Source organism: Coccomyxa subellipsoidea (assembly GCF_000258705.1).
Source record: "Coccomyxa subellipsoidea C-169, whole genome shotgun sequence".
NCBI lineage: Eukaryota > Viridiplantae > Chlorophyta > Trebouxiophyceae > Coccomyxaceae > Coccomyxa > Coccomyxa subellipsoidea.
In genome coordinates this window covers 332,999-357,524 of record NW_005178038.1, presented here as the reverse complement: position 1 = coordinate 357,524, position 24,526 = coordinate 332,999, and the positions used below count along the sequence as shown (strand labels likewise).

At 52.1% G+C, this 24,526-nt stretch overlaps 6 protein-coding genes across 6 annotated transcripts; 2 read left to right on the top strand and 4 right to left on the bottom strand.

Annotated features, from left to right (window-relative positions):
* Window positions 1-52: 52 nt before the first annotated feature.
* Window positions 53-1,389, bottom strand: COCSUDRAFT_61871 (hypothetical protein; the record flags this gene model as incomplete). Its single annotated transcript, XM_005648933.1, has 4 exons — window positions 53-187; window positions 542-690; window positions 993-1,098; window positions 1,252-1,389. The coding sequence occupies 4 exons, from the start codon at window positions 1,387-1,389 to the stop codon at window positions 53-55; spliced, it is 528 nt and encodes a 175-aa protein (XP_005648990.1).
* Window positions 1,390-2,073: 684 nt separating this feature from the next.
* Window positions 2,074-6,434, top strand: COCSUDRAFT_40840 (DnaJ-domain-containing protein; the record flags this gene model as incomplete). The annotated part of the gene is made up of 11 exons (XM_005648932.1): window positions 2,074-2,228; window positions 2,359-2,422; window positions 2,548-2,604; window positions 2,766-2,840; window positions 3,176-3,287; window positions 3,606-3,682; window positions 3,807-4,087; window positions 4,500-4,614; window positions 5,165-5,359; window positions 5,756-5,917; window positions 6,297-6,434. 11 exons carry the CDS (start codon window positions 2,074-2,076, stop codon window positions 6,432-6,434), a joined length of 1,431 nt encoding a protein of 476 aa, XP_005648989.1.
* A 371-nt stretch (window positions 6,435-6,805) lies between these two features.
* COCSUDRAFT_40839 (hypothetical protein) lies at window positions 6,806-9,126 on the bottom strand (the record flags this gene model as incomplete). Its single annotated transcript, XM_005648931.1, has 5 exons — window positions 6,806-6,918; window positions 7,326-7,500; window positions 7,696-7,771; window positions 8,365-8,609; window positions 8,920-9,126. The coding sequence occupies 5 exons, from the start codon at window positions 9,124-9,126 to the stop codon at window positions 6,806-6,808; spliced, it is 816 nt and encodes a 271-aa protein (XP_005648988.1).
* A 1,085-nt stretch (window positions 9,127-10,211) lies between these two features.
* Window positions 10,212-19,558, top strand: COCSUDRAFT_61868 (hypothetical protein; the record flags this gene model as incomplete). Its single annotated transcript, XM_005648930.1, has 19 exons — window positions 10,212-10,241; window positions 10,531-10,720; window positions 10,970-11,095; window positions 11,880-12,021; window positions 12,238-12,488; window positions 12,725-12,883; window positions 13,191-13,318; window positions 13,730-13,963; window positions 14,323-14,466; window positions 14,726-14,815; window positions 15,150-15,331; window positions 15,681-15,825; window positions 16,462-16,596; window positions 16,844-16,924; window positions 17,165-17,294; window positions 17,636-17,848; window positions 18,203-18,368; window positions 18,822-18,958; window positions 19,305-19,558. 19 exons carry the CDS (start codon window positions 10,212-10,214, stop codon window positions 19,556-19,558), a joined length of 2,937 nt encoding a protein of 978 aa, XP_005648987.1.
* Window positions 19,559-19,660: 102 nt separating this feature from the next.
* COCSUDRAFT_65360 (S-adenosyl-L-methionine-dependent methyltransferase) lies at window positions 19,661-21,771 on the bottom strand. Its single transcript, XM_005648929.1, has 5 exons — window positions 21,418-21,771; window positions 21,233-21,334; window positions 21,032-21,087; window positions 20,547-20,709; window positions 19,661-20,249 (listed from the first exon to the last, which is right to left on the bottom strand). Exons 1-5 carry the CDS (start codon window positions 21,726-21,728, stop codon window positions 20,153-20,155), a joined length of 729 nt encoding a protein of 242 aa, XP_005648986.1. The 5' UTR covers window positions 21,729-21,771; the 3' UTR covers window positions 19,661-20,152.
* Window positions 21,772-22,052: 281 nt separating this feature from the next.
* COCSUDRAFT_65359 (S-adenosyl-L-methionine-dependent methyltransferase) lies at window positions 22,053-24,015 on the bottom strand. Its single transcript, XM_005648928.1, has 5 exons — window positions 23,696-24,015; window positions 23,500-23,601; window positions 23,276-23,331; window positions 22,928-23,090; window positions 22,053-22,626 (listed from the first exon to the last, which is right to left on the bottom strand). Exons 1-5 carry the CDS (start codon window positions 24,004-24,006, stop codon window positions 22,398-22,400), a joined length of 861 nt encoding a protein of 286 aa, XP_005648985.1. The 5' UTR covers window positions 24,007-24,015; the 3' UTR covers window positions 22,053-22,397.
* Window positions 24,016-24,526: the final 511 nt, after the last annotated feature.

Genomic DNA, 24,526 nt, shown 5'->3' with positions numbered 1-24,526 from the left:
CCCCTCTGAATTCTGACTAATATGTTCATGGGAATATGATAGAAAAAATTCCCTAGCTAGTCTTTTTTGTGTCTGCCTGGGCACCCGTGGCAGCGCGTTCCTGGCGCGCCCTCTGCCGGGCCTTGTAGCGAAGCTCCTTCCTCTTCATGTCCACCAGCAGCCCAGACGCCTGGCATAGGTAGCTCACCTGCCAGCGATAGTGACACCCGCCTTCAATCTCTTTGTGTGTGTGCAAGTTCTGACTAATTCTGACACAGCATTAGATCTATCTGCAGTCTCGGTGCACGTTCTAAAAGGCGCGCAGGATGTGCTGAGAATTCTAAGCCTGCGCCAGTCAAGGCATGTCCTATTCAAGCAGGCGCAGAGGCTCAGTCAACAGCAAGGCAGCTTGCACCTTGCCAGTCGCAGTGTCTGGTTCCATAGATTGAAAAAAAACCTATGTGGTGCTGATTGATCCTCAGCAATGCCAGCCATGACTCTCATCTATGATCAGGCAGCGCCATTATCACAGGAATGGGCACGAGGAGGAGACTGAGCGCACCAGCTGCACAAACATGGTGAGCAGCAGCGGCGCCGACACAACAGCACTGATGAACACGCCCTGCTCGTCAAAATAGGGCTGCCCTGCAAAGCTCCTCCAGTGGTCGCCCAGTAATCTGTTCAGCCGCTGCGCGTTATACACCGTGCCAGCTGCATGCAGCACATGCCAGAAGCTCAGTCGACACATACTCGGTGGGGCAGTTCGACCATGCAACAGCTGCTCCTGAACTGCCCATCCACTTGCCTATTGTGCTTTTTTTGTTGTTAAGCCGCATGGGCACAAGCGGCAAGCTGCAGCTTGCAGGCATGGCCAGAGATAGTCCAGCATTTTTCAGCCCTAAGACATGGTGCTGGTTGTTCAAGAAATTTAGAGAGATGAGATGTTTCTAATGCTTTGGAGGTGTCAGGTCCCAGAGACAGGGAAAGGCAAGTACGAAGCAGAGGCAGCGTACCTGCCAGGACTAGGACACCCACGTTGTAGTTCCAGGACTTGCGCAAGATGATTACTGAGACCAGAAGCAGCGCTTGGAACGCCAGGAGCGCAATGAGCCAGGGTTCCTACATCAGAAACAACACTCTTGTCATGCCCCACACAAGATCCGAAGGTTGGTGGTGCATTTACTGCTAAAAGAGTTAAAAAACAGACGGGGAGATAATTATGGATTGTTTGACTCTAAGAGCAGGTTGATCTGTTCCGTTGCAGCTCATCACCGTCCAGTCGACCGCTGCAGCGAAGGCCTGCAGGGACTCCCAGATGCCTGCGTGCTTGCTGGCCTCCTTGAACTTCGTTCTGATCTCATTCATGGCCTCTTCAAGCACCCCCGCGAGTCCATCAAATGTGGACTCCATACTGTGGATCCCGGCGATCCTGCACACGACTTTGTGCTATGTAAGCGCCAGATTTCCAAGCAAGAAAACAAAATTGTATAATTTTGTATTACACAAGAGGTAATACGGCTTACCTTCGCTGTGGTTCTACAAGTGATTAGACTTTCAGCTGGGATGATCCAAGATCAATCAGCGAGCTACTTTGTCAGCGTTGTCCCGACGCACGCGAGTTTGGACAGAAACAAGAATAAACTGATCAACGAATTTTTCGTTGAGTATCTTGGCAAGCAGCGAGAGGCAGAAATGTTCTCCATTCATCGCACGTGATGGCATGCTGCAGAGGGAAATTTTTAACACGAAGCACATGCAAAGGGTGGGGCCCTATAGGTTTTTGACCAACAGCCAATCAGCGAAGCCCTTCCACGTTCATCAATTCAAGAACGCGGGACAAGTAGCAGTGACATTCTGTGATAGGTTGTGGGAGATTTGAACCTCCTGTGTAGTGCTGGTCATCTGTGGGTGACATTACGAAGGCACGCGCACTGCCTTGACGTGCACGCTGCAGATTACTGGATTCTTGGAGACAAATATGTCGTGATATTCCACTGCACGCATAGTACAGCTTGATACGTACCAAGATCTCCTCAAGAAATATTAGAATTCAGCCATTTTCGTCCTTGCTCTATTAAGAGCGTTGTCTCCAAGATGTTGAGGAACTTGATCCTGGCCAGCCTGTCTGTGGTTCTCTTGCTGCCTCTCAGAAGTTTGGCAGTCAAGGAGACGAAACTTTATGATGCTCTCGGGGTTCCACCTGATGCAGATGATAACGTCATAAAGAAAGCCTATCGGAAAGCAGCTCTGTGAGTTCCTTTACTGTCTTGCTAACTACAATTGTGTGGACATGAAACGATGAAGCCCCGATGGAAGCTTATTCATCCTGTATAGGAAATTCTAGTTCATCGAGAATTTGAGAGACTCTCTTGCTTGCAGGCGGTGGCACCCTGACAGGAACCCAGGTGACAAGAAGGAGAAAGCTGAGAAGAAGTTTAAAGAGGTATCACCTCTTCTTCGCTGCTTGAATCACATGCCTGAGAGGCAAATGCATGTGAAGATATTAGGAAGCTCTGGCTGATCAACACCTCTCTTTCTCTCAGAGATTGAGTTTCTCTATTCTTGCAGATAGCATCGGCTTATGAGGTCTTATCAGACCCGGAGAAGCGAGCTATATACGACCAGGTAGGCCCACAGACTTCATGCAAAGATTACTTGTCATAGGCACACCGCATTGCTTGGAAACGGTCTCATTAACCCATGCGGCTCTAGTACGATAAATGCATACAGTGCTGCAGCATCGCTCGGATGTCGAGTAATGTCAACATGCATGCTGTGATGTGCAGGGTGGCGAGGCTGGCCTGTCAGGAGAAGGGGGCCCAGGGGGGCCTGGTGGTCCGGGCATGCATTTCCAATTCCAGGTAATGAGATTTTCACCCCCCTCACATGTCCTCAGAACTTGTGTCTGCTGATTTTGAGAGTAATTTCCATAGCATTGCAAATTGATTGCAGCTTTCATCTTCCTGACTCAGAGTCACGCCATGCATGCCACGGCGCTTGCATGATAAGGCATAAGGCATACGCTAGATGCAAGCTCAGTGGCATGCTCCAAGAAAGATGCAGAACGGCAGGCATTCAGGAGCAAAGTGCATGAGGAGGCGTGCATGCTACAAGAAAGAGGCAGATCAGCAGGCATTCAGCAGCGGAAGGAATGAGGAGGCGACGAGATCAATGAGGCAGTGTTGTCACCATGCAGGGTGATCCAATGGACATATTCAAGCAATTCTTTGGGGGGGGAGATCCCTTTGGCGGTGGCGGCGGTGGCGGCCCCTTCGGCGGCGGAGGCGGCCAGCGGCGCAGAGGCGGAGGTGACTAGCTCTGCCTCTGAACAGCTGCTGGACCATCAAGTCATCCCAAGTAACATCTTATGCTGTTTCTTTCCCGGAGTGCATTTACCCATTTGCATCAAATAGCCTTCCAGTCTCCTGCGCTGCTTGGAGATAGGCGCTGTGCAGGCTCATCCAGAAACTGACGCCCTGTATCTCGCATTCCGCAACAGAAGGGGCACAACACACGGAGGACCAATCACACACTCCAGTGTTGCAGCAGCTGCCAGGAACTGATCAACCTTGGAATTGGGATACACGGCCAAGACAGGCAGCTGATACAATAATGTGCAAATGCAGGTGGAGGATTTCCTGGCGGCATGGGAGGCGGTTTCCCAGGGGGCGGCATGGGCGGCGGCTTTCCTGGCGGGGGAATGGTAATGCCACCGCATCATCTGAGCAAACACTCATCTGAATCCCGTTCCACTGTCTACCTCAGAGCTCTTATAAAGCCCGATTATGCCTTACAATCCCGCTGTGAGTCGTCCTTATGATCCGCAGGGGGGTCAGCGCGGCGGTGGCGGCCGGGGGGCCGGCGGTGGCGCCGGCGGGGGGCCGGGCCTGTACGACGGCGACACCTCCGTCCTTGCGCTCACCCCGGGAAGCTTCCCCAGCAGCGCCGGCGAGGGATTCGTGTGGCTGATTGAGTTTTATGCGCCCTGGTGCGGCCACTGCCGCCAGCTGGCGCCAAAATGGTCCAAGCTGGCGGCCTCGCTGAAAAACATCGCGAAGGTCGGCGCCGTCAACTGCGACGAGGAGCAGTCGCTCTGCGCTGAGCACAAGTGCGCGGTCTTCCTATGTAATCTTTAAATACCCAAGGTGCAGGCATTGAAAGAGACTATTGCAAGATTGCATCCTGTTTTCACTGGAGTGTCGCTGGCCAGGGTTCCTTGCAGAAGCAGGCTGTGTTGCTTTTTTCCTGCGTCTTGCATATTGCACACTTGTTCCTGCGGCTGTCTGGGCATGCCTTCACTATGTCAACCTGCGTTCATATCTGATTTGTCCAGCAGAGCCCTGGATGTTTGAGCATGCCCCCTTACGAGTATCACTTCCTTGACACTCATATTCAAAATACATAGGCTTTTTCGTGTTCTCCATTGTTCCATTTGAGCCCTCCACCAGAGCCCAGGAGCAGAATGTAGGTCACTTTGACCGCGCAGGTGACTCATGTGCTCTTTGCCTTGCTTCCCATAGGATCCAGGGCTTCCCCACTATCAAGGCGTTTGTGAACGGGCGCATGGTCGACTACAATGGCGACCGCTCTGCGCAGCACCTCAAGGACTGGGCTATTTCGCTCATCCCCAACAAGGTTTGCCAATCACCTGCGATTGCCGCTGCTGCAATTGGGATGCAAGCTTGACTTGTGGAAGCAATTGCTGGCATGCAGAAAGTCTTCCAGCTTCCTGGATTGCTGTCGAAGTGGGCATTTGCTGAATGGCATGGGTCTGTCAAGCTGCCCTGGCTTGGGTGCTGGTGATCGTCGTGTATTGGGAGACAGTCGGACAAATGTGTAGCCTCTAACATGACAGTCACCGGACCTCCAAGCCTGAGCTGCTCATGACAGAGAATCGCAACTCCTCACAGACTGGCGTGCCTATCTATCAAGAACAATCCATGGCTTGCCGATCATCCTATGATGCTTTGGCAATTGAAGCCTGTGACACAAGTGACAAACTGCTGTTCAAGCAGAGTTGCGCAGAGCCACATGGCATGTGGCTCTATCAGGAGTGAAAACGCTGACATGAGTGATGCGGGGGTTGTTGTCGCGACTCTGTCATCCAAGGTCGCGATTTAATCTGCAGTTCCTTGTCATTCTTTCGAATTCAAGTTCAAATTTGTGACCCCTGATGCTGTCGCAGGTGACTGTGCTGAGTAGCGCTGACAAGTTGGAGGCGTTTCTCGGGCGCTGCGGCGGCGGCGGCAAGGGGAAAAAAGCAGGGAAGGATGGGGTTTCGTGGGGCGGATGCGTGCTGCTGTTCTCGGACAAGAAACAGACCTCGCCGCTGTACAAAAGCCTCAGCTCGCAGTACGCCGGCAAGCTGGCCTTTGGAGAGGTAAGTCTTTGTAGCCTTTTGCTGGTTGCCATGTGATGTTGGAATCTTTCTCAGCACGAAATCTGTAAGGGCTCAGATCAGCAAAGACATGCGCGAACTTGTGCGCACACAGAGGCACAGCATCCTCAGTACCTGGTCGCAAATTGTGTGCTCAAGTTTCGCACATCTCTGCTGATCCGAGTGCGTACAGGTTTTGGTGAATTTTTGCCCCTGCCTGCTACCTGTGGCGGCTAGAACTGCAAGCCTTTGGGCTGAGAATCTGGGCCGACGAGTTATCAGTGTCAGCACAGAATACCAGTGCCCAGAGAGCAGAGAAAGCAATGTGCACACCTGTCTGACCGTGTCATTGTCCTGAGGGGTTGTTGTGAAATTAACAGGTGAGGGGTTTGGGGGGAGATGGCGGCCAAGTTTGGCGTGGAAGCTGCCCCGACGCTGCTGGTGGCATGCAACGGCGATCCCGCCACGGCGGAAAGATTCGAAGGCGAATTCAAGTCGGGGCCCATCACTGACTTCCTCAGCAAGTTCGCTGGTGGGCGGAAATGCGCGACGGCCGTCAAGGTGAGTCCTGGGCATGCGTTGTTTCTGAGGATGAATATTTTTATTGGTGTGTCTGCTGTGAGTCCTGTGTCAAGCTACTGAGTTGCAAGCAGCAACTGTACTGAGCGTCCAGGGCACACTGCACATGCAAGCTGCTAGGCGAGTTAACTAAATTTTCTTGCTGCAGTGATAAAAATACCTCTTCATCCAAGAGCATGCCTCAGGGTCGAACATTGCATGTGGTCCAAAGTGTCCAAAAACCTTTCCTGACCAAGTTGGGAACTCAACGTCTGGTGATTGCTTTCATAAAGGAGAGTCTGGTCGGTGTGTACAGAGATGCCGAACACTCAAAACAGAGGGGTAGTAATCCTGATGCAGAGCATGCGTTACACATGCGCAGGTGGATGCCAACACGGACTTCAGCAGCCTCAGAGTGACACAGCTGAAGCAGCTGCTGAAGGACAGGGGGATGATCTGCCTGGAGTGCGTTGAGAAGGGGGACTATGTCATGAGGGTGAGAGACCTGTACGTGCAGTAGGAGCCTGCGGGCTGGATTATATGTAAATTCGCGGGCTGACTTCAGCGGATTGATGAAAAGCAGCCTGCACATTGCTGGCTGCAGTAATGCACAGCAACACTTGTAATGGTTATGCAGCAGTGCAACAACTTTCCTCTCTTTCGGTCAAATGGAATGGAACTTCTGATCGTGACCTATGCGTATTTCAAATCTCTGGAAGAGCACTCATGCACTGCCTTGCAGCACCATTTCTCTCCTCTGCCATGTTAATAGTGCCACCAATTTTACATCTCTCTCACACTCTCAATCTCAACCACCCTGTCTCATCAACCCTTTGCCACATTACTCTACACGTACAGATGATTTGCAGATTGTACAGGATCACAGGTTTTTCACACCGGATCATACTCTGGCAGGTCTGGGGGGTAAGCATCCGCCAGATACTGCACCAGTCCTGCACAGGCCACCACAATATCCTCCACCATCATATTCCACTCCTCTGGACCTGCAGCAGCAATTCACAATATCAAATAGACATGCTTAATTGCGCTGTCTCTCAATGCACGGCATGCTCAGATGCATGCCACTCCATCATGGCGCAGCATACAGCCGACAACAACAGTAAGATATTTCATTGACATGACTTGATTACTTCGCAAGCCATTGCATGGGCCACAAGAATGCTAGCTGCCGCAGGATTGGACAGGGAAGTGCAGTACTGTACACATGCTGATGCCACCAGCAGGTGGGGCTTATATGGTCTACATTAAATTCCCGGATCCCCAGGGCCCAAATAAACACAACACATACAAGCTCTGTACAGGCTCTACAAATCCAAACTTAAAATCCCAAACTGGGGTTGCCTGAAGAAGTGGATTGGGAAGGGTGAAAGGGGGGAAAAACCAAACCCACCGCTGCCGAGGTTGGGCCGAGATATGCCGGCGGCGTTGCATGCGCGTTGCAGCACGGGGGCCACGATCGCGCGCAGCTCCGGCTCCAGTACACCGCTGCCGCCGCCGCGCAGGATCAATCCGCCGCAGTACCGGGAGAAAGCCGTCAGCGTCGTGCACCGGGGGGCGTACCATGCCTGGGGTTGCACAGTGGACTTTTACATTATGCTCTCTTTACTCTCCTTTACGGCGGTGGGAGTGTTGAGAGCAGGATTGAGCACAGCATGCACTGTGCACATACACGCCTCAATCAGCAATGCAAGACCATGCACAAGAAGGCACGGCTGCAGGGGCGTTCCAACATTCCACAGCCGAGCAGTGACGGGTTGCACCTTGTCTGAGGGACCGCCTGCAATTCCCAGGATGTCTTCCAAGACGCTGTCATCCATCGCAACGATGATGTCATGCCTGCAACGCCATCAAAAACATTTTTGCCCTGCAAATGGTCCACGTGAGCTTGCATCATTTTGTGCTGCATGGCAGGTGAAGAGCCAATTGCCAAGGGGCCACAGCCCAGTAGGGCGTAGGTGGAGAGGCAGCCATCCGCACTTGTGGAAGTCCTGTAGCTGGCAACCAAGTTTCTGAACTGCTGGTGCTCTTTCCATTCACTGCTCCCCCAGGGGTGGAAACAAGAGGATCCAGGGCTCATGTCATGCCGAGGCAGGACCCCAAAGGGGCAGGACACAAGGCGATGCTCCCAGTGACCCGAGCGCCAGATATGTAAGGTAATCCAATAGCTGCATGCAACTCCGTGACCCCTCCGCCAAATCAGGCAGCGTCACCTCAACACCAGTCACTCTAGAGTACACTGCCGCCCTAGCAAGTCATTTCCCTCGACATATCTGCTTTGCCTGTCGTGTTGAAAAGCAATCGTCCAATTTTGCCGGAAATCAAGGGGTCACAATTTGCACCCCATAAACAGAAAGCACTTGCTGCACTCTCCACCTTCCTAGGATGCCTGTCTGCCAAAAGAAACACCATAACGCTTCTCAGAATCCCACCTGTCAAAGTCATCGTAGTCGAACCGCTCTCGCTGCGCAGCGAAGATCTTGGCCCGGATCCCAAGCATGCCGGCCATGGACAGCAGAGATGCGGTGGTCGCCACATTCGGCGCCCCACCCTCTGCATCTACCCCGGCCGCACTGGGGTACAGCGCCCGGCCGTAGCCGTTCCACTCAGCCACCCTTTCGAAGAGCCCTGTCGCCACCCGCGCCCTCACTGTGTCTGTCCTGTCAACGAACAGGATCTGCGCACACAGACCAAAATTTTCAAGGCCGACATTCCCAAGAACATGACGGATTGGAAAAATCGTACGCTGTTCTCAGAAAGCTTGTACTGGTCACGGTATTGACCCAGTGAAAGGGTGCACCTCCATTAACGTGCACCAGCACAACACCAGCACCGGTGCATAACATTCCATGCTTCCGATAAATTTGCACGTATGTTTGACGATAAGGAATTTGGGTGGTCGACCTTCAATGCAACACATTTAATAATCTACTCAGCTTGGCTGGCTGAGTTCTCCTTCACCGGTGCTTTGTGATGATCTGGCTTACCTGCAGATGGTAGCGGTGCCAATCTGCCTTGGGGAGACCCAGATTGGTGCGGGCTGACTCCGAGCGCATGTAACGCCACCGGTCCCGCCACAGCCGTGTGGAGACCGTCTCGCTCTTCTCACACTGCACCGCATTGCACCCGGATGGCCTCTGGCTGGAGCTTGCGCTGTTCTGCTGTAGGCTGCTGGTTGCGCAGTGGCCTGCCATAAACTCACTGCTGGTGCTGCTGCAGGAGGGCTGGGCTGCACAGCAGGGGCTCCTGGAGGTCTGTGGAGCGCTGTGGGCACATGGTGAGGTCCTGAAAAGCGGTCGATTCCTTGCTGACGAAGACAGCAAAGGGGCTGTCGTCAGGCCAGCAGCTGCACCGTACAGTCTGGTCAAGCATGGAGGATATTTCACGGTGGCCTGCAATCAAGCAGCACCTTTTATGTACCGATCGGCCCCTCCCTTGGCCTCTGCCTTGTAGCTGGGGAAGCCAATCAAAAGCTCTGATCATTAATCAAGCTGTACATAAGAGTACTGTAAACGTATAATGATGCAATGATCATCAAGGAGGAGCTGCAGATTGTGTTTCAGCCAAAGAATAGGCGGGTCAACCGTATTGATGTGAAGAACCAAAACGCACACGTCATCTTGACAACGCGCATCACTTCTCGTACAGAACAGAATTTAACATATTTGACTTGAAGAATGCCGAAGATATTTATGGAAGAGCTCTCAAATGGGGCAAGAATACTTACCGCTGACATGCAGATGCTCCTTGGCTTCAAACCTGAAAACGCTGGCACCAATGCTCTTCGTTCATGAGACTACAAACTTCTTCGACTTTTCTTTCCAATCCAAAATATTGATGCGTCGTGCAAGACGGATTTCTGAGCTGTCTTGGTCTGTGGGATCGTGGTGAGTCAGCACCGGTGGTACCACGTGATGGCAGAAGCTTCCAAGACAACAACGACCCCATAACGGTCAGGGAAATAGAGTTGGGATAGCAAAACCTTGGAGCTCTCACACTGGAAAGCACTCCAGCCTATAGAAATGCAATAACATCCATTCAATTTACATTATTGATAGAGCAATAGTAAGGGACGCGTTGGTGTGGCAAGATAGAATCGTCTTTCTGCTCGTCGACAAAAGTACGACTGCAACTATTTGTGGCAACAAGCCCTCAGGATATTTTGTTATTTGCTTTTCAGTCCTGCAGTGTCTAAGTCAACTTGTTGGCTGTATATTAAGCAAATTAAGGATGTTCTTCTCAACATTTCAGATTCTACGGAGGCAAAAAGCAGCTCCTGATGGCACCAAGTGAGGAAGGCGAGCTCAGCGTGAGTTAGGTTGAACGAATGTGAGACCTCGTTGAAACAAGCCTTGAGGGGAAAATGGAGATCAAAGGCCGCGTTGCAGAGATGCAGATCACGCTACAGCATTTCTTGGACAGTAGAGCTTTCCCAAGAGCCATGTAGAGCCATCATCAGGTGGCAGATGTGACTGCGAGGTCCCACGATGGCAGAAAGCAGCACTCGGGTGGATCATCAGACCCATTACATCATTACACACCAAGGTAAATCTCCCTCAAGAGAGCCAGCAGGGCACCAGCCTGCGCCATCTGTGCAGGCAGGATCTGCAGAGGGGCTTCAGGCGAGTACTTGGTACACAAAGAGGGCGCAGCAGCGGTGGGTGGTGCCAGCTTCAGGCATGCGGCGGCTGCGCAGAGCTTCCAGCAATGCAGGGTCAGAGCTGGCATCTTTTGAGGAACATTCTGCTAGCTCCGGCCTGCAGCCTGCTGAAAGCACTCTTAAACGTGGTGTGCTCTCTGCCTGCTTTTATGCTCATCATACATGCCTAGGCACAAAATATCGCCTTTCTTCGCAGGTCAATCATCATTATTTCACTGGGCCTGCTGCGGAATGTGCACCTTTTTGCCGGGGCTTGTTACCCCAAAGCGCTAAGGAATGCAGGGCCCTTATAAGGAGGGAAGAACTTGTCAGCCAAGTGATGTGTCAAGCCGTGAGAGGGGCGTTAAATCGCTCATACTGGCTTACATGCACCGCAGGTGACCTGGCGGTGTCACACATGCGAGGTGAGCACGAGCTGAGTCCGGCCCTGAAGGCGCTGAGTCAGCTTAATCATGATGACAGCGGCGGCTGGATCCACGACCTCGACCGGCTGCAGTCAAAGGGTAGCCCTGACCGTAGGCGACCCAGCCTGCACCGTAACGGATCCCTACGGACCATGCCAAAATTGCTCCAGGCATGCAGCCACAGCTCTATGTTTTGGGCTCCATTCAGACACCAGATACCTGCCGGGATACATATTGAATTGCACTTGGCTGTTTGCTTCTCACGTTGGTCAAAGAGGATGGATGTGTATCCAATGGTGCTCCACTTGTGAAGGTTTTTTGTGTGTGTCTGCGTTCATTTTTCTTTCAAATACGTTCCATGCTTCCATGTTGCAAGCATCCTGAGTACAGTACATGAAATCTGACAGAATGCTATTCCAGCATGGAATCTGGAAGTCTGGATGTTTTGTCTTGTGCAGGGCACACAGCACTCAGTCGACCTGGAAAGCACCTGGCTAAGTGATCTATCTGGGCAGCAGCTGTCCAGCTCAGGATTTGTAAAAGTGCTAAGGAGCCAGCCCGCTCAGCAGCTTCCTCAGCAGAAGCAGCCGCTGCAACTGCGCCTGCTCTCCTGTACTGCAGAATCTCGAGGTACAAAACTTCTTGCCAAGCATTCCCTTGCGTTGGTGAGTGTTCATGCTGCTGACATGTCAGGGAAATCCTGATACACAAAGTGCAGGAGATGCCAAGACTTGCACGAGGGTGAATTGGCAGGCTCAGCACCACCAAGATTACCTTGCTTTCTGGGGCCACTGCAATGTTCCAGGATGATGCCAATCATCTCTTTGGAATACCAATCTATATCTTGATAAGCAGACAAGTCAACAATAGCCATTCTTTGCAGGGAGTGCTGTCCTGGGTGGGAATGCCGGCATTCCAGGGCTAAAAGTCCTACCTTCTGATGGGCCATCGGGGAGGCATGAAGCTGCGGAGGTGCATGCGCTGCTGCGCAACATTGCTGCCGCCCCCGCCTTTGCGGCCGAGAGGTAACACAACAGTACTACTGAAGCATCCACTGCCAAGTTGCCTTGCCCTCTTACACTTGAAGATTCTGTGGGCGAGCACGGAGGCTGCAGTATTCAACAGGAAGGCCATGCATGTGCTGTGTAAAACAGCAGTGGAACTCCATGCAGCAAAGACTCTTAATCTGTGTACCAGGAACAGCTGAACACAGCATGAACATTTCATGCACGTGCTGACAGGGCGCTCACCTGGCGAGAGGAGGTGCTGGAACGCCTCTGCAGACGGGCCCTGGACCAGCCAGAAAACAACAGAACCCGACTCGTTCAAAAAGCGAATGGCTCGTCAAGCTTGCCAGCATCAACAGAGGCAATCATTGGAGTGGCAACTTACCGCGACCCGGGCAACGCATCAGAAAAGAGCACCACTGCAGCAAGCAATCCTTCAAGGACCTTTTCTGATGGCGGCTTGAATGGAGTTGGCAGCAGACCAGGTGATACACCCTTACATATACCCCACCTTCATGTGCTGACGAATTCTTACCCTTCAATATGCACCGGCCGCACAGATAGAAGTACAGAAGCCGTGCGGATCTGCACTAGAACAAGAGCATGTAACCATCTCTTCGTCACACACATAAGTATGATACAACGGAGGACCCATAAAATTTCTCAGCCTTATGCATCTTGCATTCTGCTTGGGACAAAATAATTGAAAATTACTACGCAGGGCTTGCATGGGACGCGCACTGCATGGCCGGGGTTTTGCTGGGGGCAGGAATAGCGATGGCGGACCTAATCAGGCAGGCAGAAGGGGCGTGCGCCGAACGCGGGGCCGCCCTGGCAGCTGCCTGGAACCTGCACACCGCCGTGTGTGACTCCATTATGGGTACGTGCAGAAAGTTAAAATTTTCATTTTGAAATCCTGCATCATGTGAGCAAGTCTGTCCCAGAGAAAAAGACATTGGTTTCCTCCTAACTGGGGTTCTGAGTGGTGATTGGCACAGCTGTACAGCTGCACGCTAGCTGTCAGATACATGCATGCCAAAAGAAAGGTTTTCTCTGGAACATAATGTGAGCTTTAGTGTCTGCGATGCTGTGTAGCTGCAAATTCGTATATTGTTGTTTGCTCTGCATGCCATGGCCGTGTCTTATTGGGGCCCGGATTCAGCTGAAGTGGTTGTGATGCCGTGCAGAGAGTCTGAGGGAGGAGGCAGCCCAGCAGGAGCAGAAGAACATCACTCTGCAGGCCGAGCTGATGCATTTGCAGTCGGCGGCTGAGGACAACAAAGCACTGCAGCGGGAGATTGACCGCCTCTGCAAGGTACTCTAGCCGACATTCTGGACTGCTCATTCTTGACACTGTGCAACTAAGAAAGCATGCATGACGCCTCATAATTAAATTGGCAGCCAGTGTGTGAAAGGGGTTGCACGCACACTTCGTTGATGCAATCTGAGAAATTCAGCAGAATGGGAAATGTTCCAAAAGGGTGTGCAAGATGCCCTGCTATACCCTCTCTCGCCTTGCTGGATTGTCTCGCCATGCATAGACGGGGGAGGAACGGTTCCAAAGGGAATAACATTGGTTGGGATGTAAGCAGAAACATCTCCCTCTTGTGTCTGCCCACCACAAGGCACCTGTTGCAAGACAAGTAGTGCAAAGGTGCACAGGTACCACATACACAGCTTTCCCACTCTCTGCTTATGATGTAACGTGCTGCTGGTTGCGCGACAGGAGGTGCAAGCGCATGAGGTGGCGGCAGCACGAGCGGCGATAAAAGAGGCGGAAGCCGAGGAGAAGCTGCAATCCGGTCTTGCTGAGCTGGACGCGGTGGAGCGGATGGCGCGGCGCCTGCTGGCGGGCATGCGCTGGCGGCAGGCCACGATCCTGCAGGGGTCCGCGCATAAACAGAGCCTCTTCCGGCTGCCCAGCGCCCGCAGCCCCTGCCCGCAGCCCGTCCTGCAGCAGGTTCGTTATTCTCCATTCCACCCAAGCCTTGCAGTTGCCATGCTGGCAAAGCTCCATTGAGCATTCTACAAATGCCAAATCGTTACACCCGTCAGGGTTTACCTGCACAAACTATTACCACGGAGTGCCGTGAGAACTGAGTAAGCTTGGTTTCCAGCGCTTGTGAATAGGGCTTTGTGAGACACTCGATGGACTTCAGTGCATGGCGTGAGGGGGCAATGGAAATTGGAGCAAGGCACAGCCTAATCCACCTCTGCTGAATCCGGCGTAATGGTTAATGACTCGGCGCATAGCATGCTTTAAGAGCAGTATCAATCGCATGCTGTGCTCACGCTGATCATGGCATTTGCGCTGTGCAGGTGGCAATGCTGCAGGGCACTTCAATGGCTCTTGCAGTCTCGACTTTCCGGCGGGACCGGACGAGGGCGGAGCAGCGACTGGCGCTCCAGAGGGCGTCCGCGGATTCTGGCGGCCCGGGGTCCAGATTTGCAAACGTGGTGCAGGTAAGCCAGCAGGAGCAAGGCTGCATTGTGCTTTTTCTTGGATAGATGCAGTGACGACATTCCAGAAAGATAAGTGCTACAATTGAAACCCATGCCTTGACCTTATAAACAGCTCGACAATGCTTTATTTAGTACAGAATTTTACTTGACATGGACGATGCTGCAGCGTTGACCTTCTGGTTTCTGGCTGACACCTTCTGACAATGGGATACCTCATGATTGACTGGCTTGAGGATGTTAAATCTGTCATGATGCTCAGGACACAATGGTTGGCAGCGCTGCACTCTTGTCGGCAATGGCAGGCGATGCGAAGAAGGCCGCCCAGATGCTTGACACTCTTGCCCCAGAGGTGCGGGTTGAGTCTTTACCTTGCAGACTGCAGTATGGTCTTTGGTTTCTACCCAACTTCAGAACCTGTTGCACCTTCTGTGCTGAGCCTCGCCAAACATACCTTCAAGACTTCTGCTCCACAGCATGCTTTGCTTGCCGTGTGCCGGTCAGTCTTAGCAGATGTTTGTGTGCCTGGCTGTATGCTGTGGTATGTTTTCCCTTCTTGGGCCATATACCGTATGTTCCATCTGACAAAGGAGCCCTTAGAGTGAGCTCCTGTTACCCTGGTTGGAGCGACCCATCAGATGACACGTCAGGGCAACACTGAATCTTGCTGCATACTTTGTGTACAGGCACAAGCAATGGTGCTAGCAACGCTGGCGCCGTCAGAGCGGACAGGGCTGCTGCGAGGAATGTCCGACGAGGGCGCTGCGGCATGTTTGGCGGCCATGAGCCTGAACGCGCGCGGGGGAGTTATTGCGGATCTGACGACTGCCGATCCCACGCTCGCCACTTGCGCACTCGCCTTCATCTGGTACAATTCTAACCTGTGCTCTTTGAACTGGTGGACAGCGCGCAGATGTCTAGAGGTGGGGTTTGTGAAAAGTGCACCACGGGCGCGATTTATGTCGGCTCTGGATTTCACAATCACAACACAAGCAGTGGCATGCAGGATTCCTTGAAAGGAGTCGTTGAAATATTAGGGAAGCATTTCTGCTGATCTGTGTCAAGGTGGAGGGAGATGCCATTTGATCTCTTTGTGACAGCAGCATGCAGGAAGAGGATGAAGTGGCGTATGTTCCAGCATCTGCCCTGCGCACTAGCATGCCAGGAGCTTGCACAGGAAACGCTTCCTTCCTGACCATCATGCGTGGTGCACGCAGGCATTCGGCGGCGCTGGCGGGCAAGTGGTTGGGCAGCATGGCTGCCCCGGAGGCTGCCCGGGAGCTGCTGGAAAACACCGACCTGCCCCAACAGCGCCAAGTGCTACTGCGTATGAAAGCCCACCGCGCAGCCGCGCTCCTCGAGGTGAGTTATTGCTGAATTTTCATTCTGAAACCCGAAAATATTTTTTTGGTCAAAAAGGGTGGATAAATAAGACCTTATCTCCCAGAATATAAACCCTATGATAATTTTGAGATCAGGATCGGAATCCAATGGGGCATGACCCTAGTATCTTGAGGTCAGGAAGACCCCTAAAAAGTGCCTTGAAAAACTGCCAGCACCGCCAGGGGTGCAGATTTTAAAACGAGTACTACATTAAATCCTTCAACCGCTTGCGCAGGGTGTGCATGTTTACAGCCCCCGCTAGCATGAATCCAGGGGGTATTATATACTTGAATGTCAGGGGGTATTATTTAGTGCCCCTGATGATGTCTCAGGGGAGTCACGGTGGGAATTGAAGGGCATTTCCCCATGGCTTTCTTGCACTGGCATATGCAGCGAGCAATGCACAGGTGTTGGGTTGACAAATCTGCTCCTTGGTCCAAGAGTGGATGGCCAGAAAGCTGATTTCCAGCAAAACGCATGCTTGCAGTCCCGCAAAAATCCAATGCAGTAAAAATAACTCCATCCATAGATGTCGCCGGGAAATCGAAGGAATGCAAATTGAGCAATGCTGCCTTACAAGATGCTTGAGAGGTCCTTCTGTGGCTGTGTGATCAGGAGATGGAGGCGCATACAAGGGAGGGTATCCTGCAAGGGCTGGCTCCAGAGGCGACAGCTGCAATTCTGCAGGCCATGCCTCGCGCCATGGCTCTGTCCAGCTTGCAAGCCTTGATCAAGCCAATTGCGCAGCAGGTCGGCTCGTTCTGGTGTTCAAATTCTGGAAATTGAAAAGAGAAAACTGAGAAGCTTACTCATCGTGGTCTTGAAGTTCCGTCTTGGATGGTGACGAAAGAGCTGCAGTGCAAACCCCTGTCAGGATATTCGAGTCAGGGCGGCCTATGAACCTGCTTTTTGCTGCAGCATCTGCCTGGGTACAAGGCTGTTGTTAAGCATGTGCAGGTGTGACGTTGCATGCTTAAGAAATTTGGCAACTGTGCAGGTGCTGGCGTGCTTTGGGGGTTCTGAGCGGGCGGCGCTGCTGAGTCACCTGTCTGTCAGCGACACCCTGCGACTCATCCAGGTGAGAAGCCCATGATTTTGCAAGATATCGTTTTAATTATTATTAATCAAAATCTCAGACCTTCTGTTCAGGCGCATAGTTGATCTCTGGTGACCCATTCCACAGCATTTTCCAACAAGAGACAGTGCAGGGTACTTTGAAGCCTGAAAAGGGCTGTAAAGTGAATGGCAGCAGGATTGATTGATTGCCTGAAGATTAGGAATGCATCACTAATGAAGCATGCTCGTGGGCTCTGTGCAGGGATGGGTGACAGAAAGGCAGAGGGAGTTCCTGCAGGCGCTGCCAGCTTCCACTGCCACGGAAGCTACCGTGCAGCTTCTGCTGCAGTCCTCCCACAAATGGACATACTCCCCACCTGTGCCTGCGGCAGGTGTCATAGCCTTTTTCTCCGTTTCAGCATTGAACATGTCATGCCAAGCCTGCGAATCATCCTTACACCCCTTGCATCACCTAAGATAAGTCGGGAGTCAAGAATATGTCTGATCTTGCAGCAAGCATCTTCTGATTACATAATGATGTCCCCAATTGCTTAGGCCCCGTTGTTTTAGAAGGCAGTCTCTGGGAATCGGCAAGCGCGTGCTGCGCTTTGGTTGCTCAACAAAATCAATAGTTGATAACAGGGGTGATTGACGGCCATCCTGAATTTTTTTTAAAAGAATAACCTGCTTCATCCTCGCGAAACTAGAAATAAAAATGTGTGCTTGCTTTCAGTAGGAGCCGGATACTCTGCTGGGGAAGATGGGGAAGATTTCTCGGAACAGCAGGAAGCCGAGGAGGAAGTTGACCAGGAGGAGGTGGAGGAGCTGAGGGAAGCTGCCGGGATGGAACTCCGCGCGGCTGCTGCCGCGGTTTTTGGCCTGCCCTTCGAGGACAAGGCCAAACTTATCGGGGCGCTGCCGCCAACTGCCGCCGCCGCGCTCACCGGTAAATTATCTGTTTTGCCGATGCTAGAACATTTATATAGTACAATTCCCCTCTCAGGCTATCGTGTGGTGAGACTGTTAAACAGAGAAAGCAGGGGATTTTGCATGATGCGGTTTATAAGCGGCAGTGGCAGGCAAACAAGCAGGCACCAAAACATGGCATGGGCTGTCCAAAGACTTGAAGCCAGAACTTCTAGGATCATGGGATGAAGCCATGATATCAAAAGGCCCCTATGACAGGGCAAGCTATGCTTCAATTCAAGTAGTGCTGCACAAGAAGTGCGTGCCGAAAAAACCATACACAGAGTAGCAACTGTGAGAGCAGTGCCTCGCTAAATCGGATTTTGTGATGCAGGCACGCTGACGAGGCAGGAGGGTGCACAGCTTATGTCGGAGCTGCCGCAGCCGCAACTGATCGCCATCCTCGAAGCCATGGGCCCACTTCAGAGATCTGAGACGGAGGACGCCCTTCTGGCAATCTCCAAGTCAACCGGCAGCCCACGCCGCCGCTCCCTGCGCAGGTAATGGTGCTTTTCTTTTCTTTCCCTTTCCTCCCCAAGTCAACCCTGCTTGGGAGTTGCGCCTGGTTATAACGAGCTGTGCAAGCTCACATCGCAAGGTCTAGCAAATCAGGACTTGCAACGTGTGAGAATGCTGTGCGCCTTATAGCAGTGCGGAGAGGCATGTGGTTGAGCAAAAGAGGTCAACAGGGAATTACAGATGGTGGACAGGGGTGGCGTGAGAGTGGCATAGTTCAAGAGCAGGCATGCAAATGCAGGTCAAGTGCATTGCAAATGTGTGGCCCAGGCAGTAATCATCTCCCTGTTTCATTGTTGCGACTTGAGAACGGAATCCACATGGATCGTAGGGCCTGCAGGCGTCTCCCCAATTCAGGGGCAAGAGAAGGGTGACTTGATGCAACTTTCAAATTCAAATCTTTGAATTCTGATTTGAGACTTGTTATGTTGATGCAGCATCCTGCGGCCGGAGCGACCGGACACAGCATCTTCGATTGGGTCAAGGGCTTCGAATATGGACTCTTCTGCCCGGCGCACCTCGCGACTCAGCATCCGCGCTGGCAACGGCAGCGCCTCCCTCTCCATCGAGAAAGGTGGGGTCCAAATTATAAACCCTAGAGCTGTCACTGGATCTCCACAATCTGTTGCAGAATTTGATGTGAGAGAATATCTGTCCGATGTTCTTCAACGGTGGATGTATACGGAGTGTTTGCATGAGTACATGGGGTACAGTACAGGCGCAGAATATTTCAATAATTGAACTGACAGGTAGGAATGCAGAATGGTACAATATTAAAATCAAAGCAACCTCATGGTACTTTGATTGTGCGACGCTCCATGCATGGCTCTGCCTAGACTGCCACGATACAAGTGAAATGGATCTTCATTTCAGAACCGATCATATTTACATTCTTCTTGATGGAGGATGTTGCTGCGCAGGCGTAGGCATGATGGTGAGGGATGCAAGGGTGTCCAGGAAGTCAGTTGTGCGGCCTCCAACCGGGGGCAGCGTTGAGGAGCAAACACAGGGCGTGCAGTTGAGACCATCAAAGGTCGGCTTCAGGAAATCAATGGCTCGTCCCTCACTGGCAGGCAACAACGCTCAGGAAGCTGCACAGGACCCGAACCAAAGACCGTCCAAATTTGGGCCCAGGAAATCTATGGCTCCCTCAACAAGGGCAGACACCCCATAAGGGCACTTTTCTGCACTGTTTTAATAAAGTACCTAGCCACGCAGCTGGAAATGTGGCTTTCACTGTTTTGTCCACTTTCACAATACTGTTCCGGCTTAACCTGGCAACATCAGGTCATTGCATGCTATTGGCTCCTCTCGCGTCTTCTTTTGCAACAAGGAATTTAACGACAAGTGGCTAATACACATATGCATGCGGCCTGTTCTGAAGACATTTTCCTAATGTAATAGCGATTTATTCGATATTTGGTAGATTATATCATTTTATCTTAGAAACGTTGGGCAGATATGATTGTGCTTGGCCGGGCCCTTCCACACATATCCCACATCAACCACTGCAAACTGCAAACGGCATCATCAAGCGCAGAAATTCTTTAAAGTTCAATTGGTCAAATTTCCTGTTTGACATGTTGGCCCCAGTGTGGGGCCAACATGTCCACCAAGCACCACAAAATCCCATCAGGGGCGCGCAGTGATGAAGAGGGCGATGTTGGTTGGGCACTGGATGGTGCCATCCTCTTGCAAGAACCCCTTTCTGGCTGCATCATCCAATAAAGTGGCATGTGCGCGGTCAGCCGCATCAGTCTCTCCTCTCTCAATCAGCCGCTCCAGCCATTCGGCGAATCAGAGGATTCTGCACCAGCGCAACCCGCACCTTGTCCGCGGGGATGTGCATGGGAACATTGACTTCCCTGCAGCCCACCACATTATTTTCCTTCAGTAACAACGCATGCATGCAGCCTGCATGCGCCACATTGTGCCACATGATGCATCAACCCTGCATGCTCGCCGCCTTTTTCTCAACAGGGAAGGATCCACTATACCCGGGGCATCACAAGCAGGCATTGCAAAGGGTGGCTTCTTTTACAAATGTCTGTGAGCAGTAGAAGGATATATCTGTCCTGCGTATAATTGAAGGGATGTGACATGGGTCCTGACGTCTCTGCAGAGCCACTGCACAGCTTGCCTGTGAAGGGCAGGTTGCACACCTGCAGGAGACATTGCTGAACCCCGCCCGCTCCACGGCGTGCACCAGCTTCTCGCGGCTTCCTAGGATGTTGGGGTCTGCAAACAAGCTGTCATTTGGCGCAACGGCCGCTTGCATGCCCAGCATCAGCGAGATGAGCTGCGTGTGCTCCGGCAGACCCCACGCTGCACAGACACGACACACAAGTCAGCGCATGAGCCCTGCATCAAGGAATTCATCCCCCAAGTCAGAAAAGTGCGGGGTTTGGACTGGCAACCACGGTATCCTTCTTTGTAGTGTCATCTGGGCACTGCGGTGATGCTTTTCAAGGTTTGCTGTGCAGCAGACGCTCCTGCTGCACTTGTCAGGACCACAGCTTGGTCGCTGTGGCATAGTACAAGGTTGCGCAAGGGCAGAGATGAAAAAGTTTGTAGCACAGGTGCATGCACCTGCAGAGCTCTTTGAATGCATGGTTACCCAATGTTGTGCCTGGGATCTGTTATATACCCGACATTAACGCCAGCCCATCTGGCTTCAGCACTCGCCGGAACTCTGCCAGGGCCCTGCAGGCACATAAAGTATCCTGGCTTGGCTTGGAATCCCATACACACACGCCCCTCAAATGCAGACGAATCAACGTTTTTGATAAAACCATGAAACACCTATGATATGTACCAGGATGTCACAGGCGGGCATATAGGACCCCACCTCTCGTAGTTTGGCATGAACATCAGGCCGCAGTTGCACGTCACCACGTCAAAGGTGGCATCTTTGAATTGACTCAAGTCCTCTGCGTCCGCCACATCAAAGCTGCAGCAAGAAATACATCTTGACAACTTTGTGTAATAGTTTCCGAGGCACACGAAGGGCCAAAACCAGCAGCGGGCCATCACCTGGCGTTTTTAACTGAAAGGCGTTCCGCACGTCCCTTGGCTCCCGCGATCATGCCATCGGCTAGGTCAGTCATAATCACGCTGCCGTTCGGGAATTGCCTGGCCAATGAGATCCCAGGCTCCCCAGTCCCGCTGGCAACGTCAAGGATCAGTGGGTTGCCTTTCACCTCCGCCCTCGCCGTCTCAGCGTAAGCAGCTATCAGAGGCATCATGATTCCGGAACCTTCATGTAAATTGGCAGCGTACAGCTCAGCGCCGTTGCCCCAAGCCGTTGCCTGCGTCTGCTTGATCTTGCAGGTCTCAAGGTCCATCGCGAAAGATCGCAACCGAACACTGGAAAGCACTGCCTTGTCTCCTGTTCCACTATTGTTCTTGGTAACTTTGAGCACGGTTGGGCTATTAAAGGAATGGCAAAGTAACACGTTCGATGCATGCCTCGGGATTCGCCTCTCTCTAGCTTCCTGGCTCAGGGAAGCTGGCAAGTTTGAGGCTGAAGGGGCTTCGATGCTGATGTGCATGAGCTGGCAGGTTCTCCATGGAACACTGTTCAATTGCAAAGGCTGGAAGTGTTAAGGTAATTATTGTTTATGAAGCCTGATGCTGCATCAGTCATACGGAATTGTGCCCAACGCGTTCCATTAGTTCTGTTATCCTGCCAAGTCTTGAAGAGGCAAGGTGCGTCCTGCAGAAAAGCTGCAGTTTATGGCTGCCACAATCCTACCCCTTGTTGGACTTGCCAGATCCCAGCAAGACCCAATCAACTGCGGGCACGCGTTCCATACATACATGAAAAAACCCCTACAAGATTCCAGGCTTACTAGGGTATACCCACTACAGCAATCACAGGAGGATCGTGGTTAACGTTCAATAGCATATGTTGATTTCTACAGGGGTACTATACCCTACAATCCTCTAATACATTGTGACTGAAAGCATACAGTAGCCTTCCATACCCCCTGGTATGCAACCTGTCGATGACATCAGGGGCGCGCAGTGACAAAGAGGGCAATGTTGGTGGGACAACTGATTTCCCCATTTTCTTGCAGCAGGCCTTTCTTGGCAGCAGCATCCAACAAAGCACCATGTGCGCTATCAGCCACATCTTTCTCTCCCCGCTCTATAAGCCGATCCAGCAGCTCTGCTATGACAGGATTTTGCAGCATCCCCCGGACTTTCTCCTTTGGGAAGCGCATGGGCACATTGACTTCCCTGCAGCCCACAGCAAGGACACCACGTTGGACAAAGGTAGCACAACAGCCACATTCTGCCATTGCTGCAGGCCTGAGCACGCTTAAATTCTTCCACGCCCACGTGACAGCGCACAGTAGTTGAGCTTTTTTGTCAGACTTAGCAATGGCCTGTCTGCTCTTGCCTGTTAGCAAGAACAGGAACCCCCCTTCTATCATGCCTGCCTATGCAGGGGGGTGTTTGCGCGTGTGAACAGAGGTCACTTTTTAGACATGTTTTCTGGATGCTCATTTTCATCAAAGGAGAGGGGAAGTAGCCTTACCTGCAGGAGTTGTTGCTGAAGCCGGCGCGCTCCAGGGAATGCAGCAGCTTCTCTCGGCTGCCCAGAATGTTGGGATCTGCAAATAAGCTGTCATTTGGGGCGACTGCCCTCTGTACTGCCAGCATCAGAGAGGCAACATTTGTCTGCTCCTCTTCGCCCCACGCTGCATAAACAAGGGAGACACACCCTGTAACTCAGCATCCCTGCTGTGCAAGTGTCGTCCTTTTAATGTTTGCACTGCCCTGCCTGAGTACAGCTCAAGAGGGTAGATTTACTTCTGCCTTGCGAGCAGAAGCGAGGTCTGTTGTTAGGCAGTTTGGCAGCACAGCGTAAGGAGCTGGTCCTCACCAGATACCATTGCCAGCCCATCTGGTTTCAACACTCGCCTGAATTCAGCTAGCGCCCTGTAGGCAGCATCAGGAAGACTCTGATCACGGAATTTCTCTGTGGGTTACTCCAAGCAGCCTATCGAATGTGCCAATTGCTGGAGGTTATACCAAACTTTATGCCGTCTATGTCATATTGGGGTTGCCCGCAGGTGAGGTGCAAAGGTAAAATTAAAGAAGACCCACCTCTCGTAGTTTGGCATGAACATCAAGCCGGCGTTGCAGGTCACTACGTCGAAGGTTGCATCTCCAAATTGACTCAAATTCTCTCCATCTGCCACAGCAAACCTGCAAGCAGTTGGTGAAGCTTTGTGCTGGTAACATGGGACGTACACAGGAAATCCAGTCTTGTAAAAGTGCATGACAGAGCACAATGCAGTACCTGGCGTTCTTCAACGAAAGGCGATCCGCACGCCCCTTGGCTCCCGCGATCATGCCCTCAGCGATATCAGTTATAGTCACAGTACCGCCGGGAAATAGCTTGGCCAGTGAGATGCCGGGCTCCCCCGTTCCGCTGGCGACGTCAAGGATCTGTGGGTTTCCTTTCACCTCCTCCTTGGCCGTCTCAACGTAGGCTGCTATCAATGGCATCATGATTCCGGCGCCCTCGTGTACATCGGCAGCGTACTGCTCAGCGCTGTTGCCCCAGGCAGCTGCCTGTGTCTGCTTGATCCTCGATCCATCATTATCCATTGCACTGGTACTCCTAATAGACTTCACAAACAGCTCCCTGCCTCTTATTTTGTCTATGGTGTCGCGTGTTTTACGATCAGCGACTCGTAAAGCTGTACCAGATCTGGTAATTAGATTCTGCCCGATAGGCCGCTTCGGGGAATTCGGAAGCTGCGTAGGGTGGATGATGAAACAGATAGGAGTGGTGTTTCAAGTGATCAAATCATCTGGATGGACAGATCAATATAAATAGCAATCAGAAAGGCGTAAATTCAACTGATTATCTTTGCGTTGATTTAGATATAAGCGGTGGCCGTGTGCAGGATGGCAATAGCGGCTGGCATGGACCAGCTGGCCTGCACACCCGCTTCGTCAGTTATGCCCCGCCGCTGCAGACTACCTCCTAGGTGTCGAGCATTCTCGACGGGGGTTTCTGCTGGCGCTGGATCTGCTCCTTCAGGTGCCCCTCGATGACTTGTCAGTGACCATGCCCATGCTTCAAGCTGGAGACATCCCCATTAACGCATATTTCATTGTGCGC

Excerpts from the sequence above, each read along its gene's own strand:
- COCSUDRAFT_65359 (XM_005648928.1), bottom strand. The coding sequence starts at position 24,006 with ATGGATAATGATGGATCGAGGATCAAGCAGACACAGGCAGCTGCCTGG. Across the intron at positions 23,602-23,695 it reads CTTTCGTTGAAGAACGCCAG|GTTTGCTGTGGCAGATGGAG; the intron begins GTACTGCATTGT and ends AACTGCTTGCAG. Across the intron at positions 23,332-23,499 it reads TTCATGCCAAACTACGAGAG|GGCGCTAGCTGAATTCAGGC; the intron begins GTGGGTCTTCTT and ends TGCTGCCTACAG.
- COCSUDRAFT_65360 (XM_005648929.1), bottom strand. The coding sequence starts at position 21,728 with ATGGACCTTGAGACCTGCAAGATCAAGCAGACGCAGGCAACGGCTTGG. Across the intron at positions 21,088-21,232 it reads TTCATGCCAAACTACGAGAG|GGCCCTGGCAGAGTTCCGGC; the intron begins GTGGGGTCCTAT and ends ATGTGCCTGCAG. Across the intron at positions 20,710-21,031 it reads TGGGCTGGCGTTAATGTCGG|CGTGGGGTCTGCCGGAGCAC; the intron begins GTATATAACAGA and ends GTGTCTGTGCAG.